Source organism: Pteropus vampyrus, unplaced genomic scaffold, assembly GCF_000151845.1.
Source record: "Pteropus vampyrus isolate Shadow unplaced genomic scaffold, Pvam_2.0 Scaffold111, whole genome shotgun sequence".
NCBI classification, from domain to species: Eukaryota; Metazoa; Chordata; class Mammalia; order Chiroptera; family Pteropodidae; genus Pteropus; species Pteropus vampyrus.
In genome coordinates, this window is record NW_011888892.1 from 2,159,864 (window position 1) to 2,172,226 (window position 12,363).

The 12,363-nt window shown below is 43.1% G+C and overlaps 1 protein-coding gene across 1 annotated transcript in view; it reads right to left on the minus strand.

Moving 5' to 3' along the window:
- DHX32 (DEAH-box helicase 32 (putative)) overlaps positions 1 to 12,363 on the minus strand; it is a 27,741-nt gene extending 15,378 nt beyond the window's left edge. The window contains exons 1-3 of the mRNA XM_011365469.1: positions 11,971 to 12,363; positions 8,788 to 8,981; positions 1,738 to 2,110 (exon numbers count right to left, since the gene is read on the minus strand). Of these exons, the coding sequence (XP_011363771.1) occupies positions 1,738 to 2,110; positions 8,788 to 8,981; positions 11,971 to 12,249 (846 nt within the window). The 5' untranslated portion in view covers positions 12,250 to 12,363. The remainder of the gene's footprint in view (positions 1 to 1,737; positions 2,111 to 8,787; positions 8,982 to 11,970) is intronic.

The window sequence follows — 12,363 nt, forward strand, 5'->3', positions numbered from 1 at the left end:
GTCATTTTCAAAATTTTAAGACTCCACGAGACTGATGATTATTTAATAGGAAATGAAATGCCTTTCCGGTCTGACTTCGAGGAAGATTATTTAACTTTCTAAGCCCTGGGATTTTTATCATTTCTACTGTTTCTACTACCAGCCTAGGTGAAAATGCATCTTCTAGAGCCTGACGATTTAAAAGTCACTATGCCATTAATTACAGCTTATGTTAAACTTACAAGAATCAAATAATCTAAGACCATCTACTCCCTTCCCCCCAAACCTGTTATAAGATTTATTTCCAAAAATCCATTTTGGAATGTTTGCATACTCATCCTATCAGTCTTAATTATACTTTTTTTTCTCCCTAGCGATGAATGTCTTGTTTTTCACCTGGCGATTCTAACTTTCAAATGGTTTAGACTTCTCATTTTGCCCTTTTTCCCTTCCTTAGGCTTCACCCAGTCATACTGAGAACCTCTGATTGCTTTCATAAATTCTTCTCCTATCTCCTTCAGCACTTTATAACTTTCCTCAGGGCTTTCTTGGACACCTTGAATCATACAGGGTTAGGGAATGGTGATAGACGAAATTACTATATTAGTTAGTAAATAGAAGATTTACTATTCAGAATACTGTATAACCCACACACACAAACTTGGTAAATATGCTAAGTTATCATCCATTGGAGACTCTACTGCATTTCTGGAGTCAGGTAAAATCTGTCCTGAGAAAACTCTAACGTTCCCAAGGCTAGGAGGATCGGTCACCCTTTATGCACCGAGTATAAAACAATAAATACTCCTGCAGGTAGTTTAGAAAGCATGCGAACACTTAAGAAAAGGCCGTGGCAGAGAGCAGCGATGCTTGTCGGTGATCAGCTGGTGCCTCGGCCAATACTGAACAACTTCCTGCTTTCTGGGTAATCGCTGGAATCGCTACATATTTGGGACATGGTCTAAAAACTAGTGCTTTCATTCTCTGAGTGAGGTGATAGGTAGGGAAAAAAGACCAGAAATCAGTCCCTAAGATGAAAGATCTGATTTTTGAGATCATAGAGGCTTTTAGATTCAGCCAACAGAGCAGAGAAGGTAGGGTCAGTGTGGCTGTAAGAAAAAAAAAAAAATGCAACCCCAAATGGCACCCTGACTGTATCAAAGCAGTAACAGGTACTTGGTTATACATTTCCAATTGTTCTTTTGAAAAGACATTTTCGAGAATCCCAGTTAAGAGTTTTCTCATTCCTCTTTTTGAGAAAAGGAGCCGCAGTGTGGGAGACAGCCTGCCGGGGGGGCTGTAAATCACACTGTTCCGCCTCATACCCCACTGACTGCGTGGGAACACCTGTGGGAACTTCGTTTCCGCTCCGGCAAACGCCCCGACCCTCGGGAGGCGGCGAGAGTGCGGTGTGGCGGGCGTCGGCCTCCTCTGAGACACAGTCTCCTGGGCACAGCCAGCGCTGGCATGGGGCGGGGCGGGTGGGCGGGGGCCGGCTCTGGAGATCGGTCCTGTAAACTCCAAGGATGCGTCACCCATTCTTTGTTTTCACTAGATGTGACTCTAGGACCGCCTCCCTGTTGCCCTGCAGCCCGGGTTTTATTTACCCTGTCGTTTCTTCCCACGTGCGGAGAGAGAGGCGAGGAGGGACCCCACATGCCCACTGAGAGCTCTACGCTGGACACTCAGAGCATCCCCACCAGGGTTCAGGGGTCAGTAAGAACGCGTATCGCCCAGTCAGGTGAGAGTGATACTTACTTGTTCACAGGCCAGAAAGACCACAATGTCACCCTGCTCGCCAGAGTGGTGAATTTCAAAGATAAGGTGTACGACAGACTCAAAAGATTCCTTTTGAGCCCCACTGAGGTACACGACCTCCACTGGGTGCTTATTTTTCACTTCGATGAGAGGCACGTTTCCATAGAAAGAGCTGAGTTTGCTGATCAGGGGAGGTGAGGAGTTAATCACGAGCTTCAGTTCCGGTCTCGCTAGTAAGACATCTTTAAGCAGTCCAAGGAGCACGTCGGTCGCGATGCTCCTTTCGTGTGTGTCATCTAAGATGATGACCCCATAGCTACCCAGAAAAGGATTGGACATCATTTCTCTTTGCAACATGTCATCGGTACAATACCTACAGGGAAGAAACATTAGAGTTAGAGCACTTATGAGACATCCCACAAAAACTCCTAACGTCAACAAAATAACTCTCCTATATCTGTTTCTCTAAATCAGGAGTTCTAAATCTTTATTGGGGCAAAATTCCTTTAAGTTGCTAAAATCTACAGCCCTTTGAAACTGAAAAACAGACAGAGGCAAACGTTAAACAGTTTGCATACATTCACAGGCTTCCCAAAGACTACTGCAGAACTGAGATTAAAGACCTCTGCCCTAAATGTTTATTACAGATATTAACAAGAGCTATAGTTAGCATTTGCCCTGAGCTTTTTAAACGAAAACCAGTATTACAAAATACCCTTGCAGGTAAGCGTTTTTCCCTCTTTCATCAAAAGAAGAATTTTGAGTCAAAGCACACACTTTTCAAAGAAAGGCTACGAGCGTGACTCTCTTGTCTTGGGCTCATGGCCCAGCTAGCCCGCTAGGAGGACTCTGTTGGTGGCACTTTGTGGGACACGACAGCACCAACATGTTAGTGTCAACAAGTTTGAAATCTCGCCCAAATAATAACCAAACAAACATCTAAAATGTTTGAGGGCAGCACACAAATTGGCCAGCATTCCTGGAGAGGGCAGGTCAGTAGTGATTTCAGTGGACTTTTCTAGGAGTCTTGGGATATTTTTAAAAACAATTTATTATTTATTCTTATTAAAATAATTTATTATTATCGATCATCCAGTGCCGGGCAAACATCTTCTTTCTGAAATTACTTACATATTTACCTATTCCTTCAAGAAACCAATCCTAGAAGTTTTCTACCCAGTTAAGGTATTTATTTTATTTGTCCTTGTACATGGCAGATCTGCAACTGCTATTCTGAGACAGGCCCACCAGCAAGGCTGGCCCTGGGCTGGCACTGGGGACCGAGGTTTGGGAGGGCTCGCCACCACAGGACTGACAGTGGCTCACAGCGCTTGCTGCTGGCACGGCCCGCTTTCCTCTCGGGAGTCTGGAGCTGGGGAACGCAGCAGGCAGGGGATGCCTGCGTGACCAGCAATGACGAGTACCCTGGGCACAGGGTCTCTGGGCGGGTAGTGTTCTGCGCACGTTGACACAACTCATGGCCGGAGGGTTCGCGTGTCCTGTGTGACTCCACTGTGAGGGCTCCGGAAGCTGGTGCCCAGTTTCTCTGCACGTCGCCCCTGCATGATTCCCTTTGCTGATTTTGCTTCGTATCCTCACACTGCAGTAAATCTGAACTGTGAGTTAACTGTATGCTGAATCTTATGCGTCCTGAAAAGTCGTCGGAACTGCGGATGGCCTTGGGAGCCCTAATGCAGTCCCCATTAACCAAGAAAGAAAGATATGAAGAAAACAAACATTTGGCTAATTCCTGCACTAGGAGCCAGGAACTGTGCTGGTGCAACATCTCATTTAACCCTCGGATTAATCTGCAAGGCAGGTATTACTACCCCGTGTTTATCGACAAAGAAATGGCTTGGGAAAGGCCAGTACCCTGGCCAAGTCACAAAGCCAGAGGGAGAATCAACATTCAAACCCGAACAACTCTTACACCCCACGCCACGTCAAATTCCAAAGACCGCTTCCGCGGCCTCCGTGTTTCGGTGGTGAAGTCCACGCGCCCCCTCTGCACCGGTACGGGGCCAGAGCGTCCGCTCCCTGCCTCTCTGCACACTGTTCTCATCCTGCACCTTCCCAAACAAGCATCAGCTGCTGCTGATTCCTTTTCTCAAATTTAAAAAGTAGTGTGTACGTATATATACTAAATAGTGTGTGTGTATACATATATTTACACATACTAAATACTACAGTTTACACTTTGTATGAGATGCAAACAAATGAACAGAGATGCATCTGAAATCTAGCTTGCAGGTCACCTTTTGCTGAGGTGACTAGCGAGGTATAATGAGATAAGCTACTACTGCCTCTTGTCTAAGAACAAATTATTTTAACCCATGGTACTTCCTTAATGCTAGAAATTAAATCTCTTTTCTCTCCTCAGCAAAAGTCATCCAAACACTGACCTTGTAGGAAGAAACGCTCTTTGCCAGGTGAGGGAGGAATGCGTGTTATGTAAATGGATCCAGGCTTAATTAGAAAGGGAGGCGATGGGGCCTGATTCAAAACTCCGTAGGACTCAGCAAGCAAGGCCTGGCCTCCCGAGGATCACGGCATATTAGAGGAACGCCATGGCTCGATCCCAAAACACGGTGCAAACTCTCGACTTCCTCTATAACGTGGAGATCTTTTTCTTACCTTTACGTTAATAAGATCGTGGGTACGCTGTTACCGATAACTATGTAAAAAAGATATGTTGCCAAGGTTTGGGGAAATGTAGTTTAAATTTTAATTTCCTAACATTAAATTTCTGAAAGCTAAGAATATAAAATATAGAAAAGATTTACTAATATTATAGAAAAGGTTTGCTAATATTTTCTAAAATTAATGTACATCGGATGTGACCTTAACTGAAAATGTGAGTAATTTAAAAGTCTGTGTTCTAGAGCAGGGGTCCCCAAGCCCTCGGCCGTGGACTGGTACCGGTCCGTGGTCTGTTAGGAACCAGGCTGCACAGCAGGAGGTGGGTGAGTGAGCGAAGCTTCATCTGTATCTGCAGCCGCTCCCCAGCGCCAGCATCATTGCCTCAGCTCCAGCTCAGATCATCAGGTGTTAGATTCTCACAGGAGCACCAGTCCCTGGTGCCAGAAAGGTTGGGGACCGCTGCTGTAGAGGGTCCACATTTTGAAATCTATGTGTCACTCTACAAGATACCTTGATAGTTCAGAAAAACTATATTAGGTATATAATATTCAGGTATCTACTATCTCAAAAAAGGCCAGAAAAAAGCTTAAAGAATTAATACTAAGTTGTTATATATAGCATCCAATAAAAGGGTAGTAGACACAAAGATCAGATTTACTAAGTGCCGCTTACGTGCCTAATGGATTAGATACTAGGGGGTTACAAGAAAATGAAAGATCGCATTAAATATAGAATACTGCCTTTTATAATCAAGTCAACCTTAAATCCTCCATGTAAGTAGCTATTCAATCTGAGCTTATTAAAAAGTACGGCTAGCATACATCTTCAGGAAAACAAATCCAGTTCTAATTTACCCTTATGATTACAAAAGCAGTAGCTAACATGTACACGTCACCCACACATATCAGCTCAGTTAGTCCTTACAACAGCCCCATTTTACAGACAAGGAAGCTTAAGCACAGAGGCGGCCAGGAGACCTGTCCAGGCTGTGAGTGAGCAGGTGGCACAGACACTCACTTCACAGCCCCGTGGCCTCCTCTCTGGAGCACAGGAGACCAGGAGGAACATAAGACATAGTTTCCGTTATCACGGGGGCTTCTCAATGGCTTTGGCCTCTTTGCTGCGACTCAAACCCTGTTAACAACAACTCAGAGTGTCTGCTGACCCTGCACTGGCTGGGGTGTCAGGGCAGAAAAGAAAGGATGGTGTCCCAGCAGCAAGAGTAGCCATCAAGTGACGGCAAAAGATAACGAACAGGACCAGGCGGTCAGCCAAGGCAGAAGGAAGGCGACCCTGCAGTGGCCGGAGCCGGCCCCTCACTTTCACCTTTGAAGGTGCCCTGTGGTCGGCCCCCCACACCTGAAAGCTCTTTCCCAGAGTAAGCAAGGAATACCACATGCAGGTAAGACGAACAATTTCAATAAAGTACAGTCTTTCCTTTGCCCCAGGAATGAGTGTGTGGGGGATGGGGGTGGGGGGCTCCCCATAAAACGATGCCACGAAAGCCGAGTCCCAACATGTAACAGATGTTTAAGGGTGAGAAGTGTCTCTGACTTGCTCTGACACAACTACTGGACTTCTCCACACTCATTTATCTTTCCGTGGCACGCGCGTGTGTGTGAGATCCATGTTAAGTAAGACAGAACACTGAAATATTTCATTTTAAAAGTGGCTCCATCCAAGAGTCCTTTCCAAAGTCTAGATGGCAGTAAAGATATAAAACTACATATATGAACGTGAGAATCTAATCGGGGCTGTCCTCTAAGGAAAACCATGGCCACTCGAGAGGCTACTTCAAAATGCAAGGATAAAGAATGACTCTGCCAAACTCAAGGACCCTTCAGCTTTTCAGGGCTGTACGTCTTGGTCTGGCCAACTCTTCACTAGTTTGCAAGCTCCTAAGCAGAAAGGAGGCGCTTACATTCCATCCGTGTCACTCATGGACCATTTGCATAATAAGTAGCTTACAAATATATATTAAGCTGATGACTTGAGGACATCATGGCTATACATAGCAGGTTACCTACCTTTGAAAAGCTCAAGTGCTGTTGGCCGGAAGAGTCCCCTATGGTGTAACATTGGCCTGAAGACAACGTCTTCTATTTTTAAAGATAAACACTTGCAGGAAAGCAGCTGAGAACAAACCAAGTGTGTCATCTGGGCTTTCTGAATAGGAAAAGGACTGCCCCAGAGTCTGTAGCAGCTAGCCAGAACAGGACACCACTCCTTCCCTCCATGGGACAAGCATGCCAGGGGCTGGGGACATAAGTATGCAAAAAAACGCTCCTGCTATACTGTACTATGCTGCACGATCCTGCTACGCTATACTATACTACACTACACTATACTACACTACACCACACTATATTATACTACACTATACTATACTACACTGTACTATACTACAGCGCACTATACTGCACTATACTATACTATACTGTACTATACTATACTGTATCCTGCTACGCTATACTATACTACACTACACTATACTACACTACACCACACTATATTATACTACACTATACTATACTACACTGTACTATACTACAGCGCACTATACTGCACTATACTATACTATACTGTACTATACTATACTGTATTATATTATACTGTACTATACTGTACTATACTATACTACACTATACTATACTACACTACACTATACTTATTATGCTGCACTATACCACAGTGTACTATACTATTACTGTACTATACTATACACTACACTATACTATACTATACTGTACTATATAACAGTGTATTACACTGTACTATACTATACTATACTGTACTATACTATACTATACTGTACTATATTATATGTACTATACTACACTACACTATACTATGCTATACTAGTGTATTACACTGTACTATACTATACTATACTGTACTATACTATACTATACTGTACTATATTATATGTACTATACTACACTACACTATACTATGCTATACTACATTACGCTATACTATAGTACACTATACTATACTACACTACACTATACTTACTATGCTGCACTATACCACAGTGTACTATACTATTACTGTACTATACTGTACTATACACTACACTATACTATACTATACTGTACTATATAACAGTGTATTACACTGTACTATACTATACTATACTGTACCATACTATACCACACTACACTATACTATACTGTACTATACTATACTATACTGTACTATACTATACCACACTACACTATACTATACTATACTATACTGTACCATACTATACTATACTATACTATACTGTACTATATTATATGTACTATACTACACTACACTATACTATGCTATACTACATTACGCTATACTATACTACACTGTATTATACTACAGCGCACTATACTGTACTATACTATACTGTACTATACTGTACTGTACTATATTACACTGTACTATACTATACTATACTATACTATACTATACTATACTATACTACACTACACTATACTACACTATACTATACTGTACTATACCACAGTGTACTATACTGTACTATGCTGCACAATCCTGATATGCTATACTGTACTACACCACATTATACTACACTACATTATACTATACCACACTATACTACACTACACTGCACTATACTAGTGTACTATACTGTACTGTACTATACTGTACTATACTATACTGTACTATACTGTACTATACTATACTACACTACACTACCCTACAGTGTACTATAAAATACTGCGATGCTACGCTATCCTGTACTGGATGGTGGCGCACTATCCTATACTGCTTTGCTACACTGTACTTACTACTCCGCCCCATTACAGTGGAGCAGAGCTTCCTCAATGGTGTGCCGTGCAAACAGATTACAGGTAGATTACAGGTGTGCAGGCATACTGCTCCCGAGATGCTGGCCTCCTCAGCCCCTGGAGCGGTCAGCCAGCGCCTGGGGCAGCTGAAGCCCTTAGGATGGCCGCCTCGGGCTGCGAGCAGCGGTGCCCCTTTCCCCGAGGTGCTTAAGATGCTCCCACCTTCTTTATGGGCTTTGATATGAAACTGCTGGAGAAACACTGGCCAGAGCAGTGATTTTTTTTCACTGATTTTTTTCAGTGATTTTTGCCAGCCACACAGGCAACCCGTATGGACCCATCCTGAGGGGGCGTTAGAGAAGCACAGGCCTGAAGCGCTTTGGGGCCAACCTAGCCAGTCATAACTTCTCCTGGGCATCATGGGGTGTCACGGGAGAAGTTTGGACAAGGAATCCCTGCTGACACCAATGTGGACAGAACTGGTGCGTGGCAGGCTGGCGACGGAGGCCAGTCATCATACACATCACAGATGCTGAGAGTGCAGAACACAAGACCACATTCTTCTAGAATCGCGGCACCATGCCAGGGGTGGTGGGCGCAGCAGGTGAACCCCCAGACCAACCTCAGGATGGTTTCGCTCGTACAGCAGTTCTCAAAAGGGATCACGTAGCCGACTTCGTGGCCAATGTTCACATCCATCTCGTCCGCCACCCGCAGGGCGAGCTGGACGGCCGTCTGCTTGTGGGCCTGTGTGCACACTACGCCCCCGTGCTCATAGTGGACGGAGAGGCAGTACTCGGCACACCACTGCGGGACCTGCGACGGGGAGAAACGACACAGGCTCAGCTCCCGCCGGCAACACAACCAAACCGGGGGTTCGCCTCCCATCTTTTCGTTCACCAGGGAATCGCCAGCGGGCTGCAGTACATCTCACTGAGATTCTAGACAATCTATGTGTATGCAGAGTTATTGCTAGTCAAAAAAGTTAAGAATAAAAAGGAATTAAAGTTTGACTCCTAGACGAAAAAAAGGCAGATACCAATAAAAAGCAAAATAAAGAAACTATTTTAACCTCAGCTATGTTTCTTAAAAAGCTAATGTATTTATGGATTATTACATTCTTCAGGTTATAAGAAAGCTCCACTAAAAATATGGCTTCTGATATCAACTATTGTGTTTTAAGAATGTAAATATTAAATAGTGTTTAGGTGAAAAATACAGACTCAGAATTAAAGCATGTACATTTAAATCCGAATGAGCATAACAAAATAAGCAGATGAAGCTACCTAACACTTCCCTGGTGATAAACACTAACTGGCATTTATCATCTAAACACAGTGAAAAATAGGCCCAGTGAGATAATCAACCAATCCACCCAGATTTGGAAAGAGCCAATGGCAAGGCAGCTCTGGAGTTACTTACTTTAAAAGTCCTTTTCTTAAAAATGTATTATGGATCAATTGATTTTTACCAAGTTCATTTGTGTAAGAAATATTACAGCAGAAAGTCATGAGTTCATTTGTCTGCTATAGTCCTAAGGCACCATCAATCAATCATGCTTTGTTACATGTATTTTTAAAATAAATCATTCCAAGAGTGTTTTTTAAATAGATTTAAAGTATTTAAGAGTTTTAATATTTAATTATCTTGAGATCTGCTATTTACGAGGCCCATCATGGAATTCTCAGATTTTAATCCTCACTGCAATTTGAAACATTAACAGAATTTACCGGAAATCATAAGTACCTCCGAAATGAAGGGCTGCTGTGAATTTCAAATTCTCTAAAAGTGCAAATGTAGCTCCTCCATTTTAAGACAGGTGTCAGCCTTGTCAACAGCTTGAAAACTAACAGTGATGACTCAGTACTCACTTTGTTCTATGAAAAACGAATGTTTAAGATGCCGCGCCCAGGAAATCTGGAACCAGGGCGCGACACGGGACGTGAGAGGCACCTGAGGGCAGAGCCAGCACCTGTGGGCCCCGTGGGCCACCACTCTGTTACGTGTAAGTCTCAGTCTCGCTAAGCTTCAGTTTCCTGCCCTGTAAAACGAGTTGGATGGGTGAGAGTAACCCTTCCAGTCTGAGCTCCCGGGCCATTTTCTCCCAGGCTGTGACCCTGGCAGGGGACCCCAGAGTGGACCTCCAGACGTCCTCGTGTGGGCCACGCTGCCAGCAGAGGCTGGTCTGTTCCTGATGCTCACCCAGCACCCACGAGAACAGGAGTCTGTCTTAGTCACCAGATAATCCCAGAACTCAATAAATATTTGTTTGATGGACAAATCTATTACTCATGCTTTCCATAAATATTTTTAAATTGTGTGATTCTGTGTACTTTGAGCTGCTTCACGATCACCAGATCGCCTAACTGGGAAGTCATGTGTGCGCATGTGTGTATGTGGAGAGAGAATAACAAAGCAAATGCAATAAAATGCTAACATCTGGGGAATCTGGGTGAACAACGTATGGAAAATTTTTGTACCATTTTTGCAACTTTTTTGTGAGACTAAAATTATTGCAAAAGAAAAACTAATAATTTTAAACTTGGCGTTTGTCCGCAGAAATCAGGGAAATCATTCAGTTTTCATCTTTACATCCTTATGACAAACTGAAATAATTCATTTAAATAATAATTCATCATCACAAATAACAAGTCATAATGAACCCTTGATATTGGCAACTATAAGTTAAAGAAAAAAAAAAAACACCTATCATCCATCCCGCCTCTCTTCAAGTTACGTTTAAAACCAGTAAGCCTCAGAGCTAATAAACAATTTGGGAGTAGTAGTGTGTGGTGGGAAGTATTCTCATAATTTCAGCTCAGAAAGTCAGGACATATTAGTTGGACAAATTATCAAGTGCCCCTGGGCCATAGTGTCATCATCTGAAAAGTGGAGGGATTCGATCACATTATCTCTGTGGCTATTATAATTCTTACATCATAAGAACCTAGAAATAAATTTCATAACAAAATACTGCCTGTAAGGGTAAAATAAAGACTTCAGTAAAATCAAAATGCAGCGGTCCCCAAACTTTGTGGCACCAGGGACCGGTGCTCCTATAAGAATCTAACGCCCGATGACCTGCGGTGGAGCTGAGGCAGTGATGCTAGTTCTGGGGATACAGACACAGATGAAGCTTCGCTCGCTCACCCGCCTCCCGCTGTGCGGCCTGGTTCCTAACAGGCCATGGACTAGACCGGTACTGGTCTGCAGCCCGGGGGTTGGGGACTCCTGAAAAGGTTCAAATATAACAACAAACCAGACAGTAAGTATTCATTAACTATCTACCCTAATTCTTTCCTCCTCATTAAACCCTGAAATGTGTGGCCACTCAGTTATGTCTCATAGTCAAGAAAATAAGAGTTTCCTTGTCTTCTGAATCTCTGTAGCTTCACCAGCTTCACCGATAAGCACGTCCAAACATCTTGATTATCAGACTGCGGAGCATGTAAACATGGCAGGAAAATCCCCAAAACTATGCCAGGCAAATAACATCTATCACATCTTTTAAAATATAATATGTGCGCTAGGATAATTTAAACAGATTTTTTGCTACTATTCTAGAGAAAATTCAATAGTCCACTAAACACGATTCATATCCACAGAAGTATTATTAACTGTTACTCATCTGGCTTGAGTATGTAAAATCAGGCAATTGTCATGGCTGAATTGCTAAACTCTTGTTTTTCTGGGTTAAATAAGATCATTATTCAAACAGAACACTATGCTGTGACAGTGACATTATTTAAGTAATAAAAAACGTACCACACACAAAGCGAACGGTTTTTTTGCGATGGAGACTCACCTGAGAACTCTTGCCACACTTGGCATCTCCTGAAATGATCACGATCTGATTTTGAAGCAGATTCTCCATAAAGGAGTATTTCTCTTTCCATATTGGAAGAGCTTCTCTTTCCTTCAGGAGTTTATAATAACGAGATGAATATGGCAACCCATCAAAAGGGTTGAGTTCCAAATCCTCACAGGCCAAAAGCCCCTCCTCGTCCACGTCACTGGAATCAAGAGATTCAGGAAAATAGCGTTTTTCAGAGGAAGAGTTTGGACGCTCCAGTTCGTCTTCCATCTTGTTCCAGAGTGAGCTCAAGCAGCCGGCATTCTACTTCTCCTGCAGTAACCCACCACAAAAGGGCTGGATGTCCACTTATCCGAACGCGGATATCCCGATCTCTAAGACTTC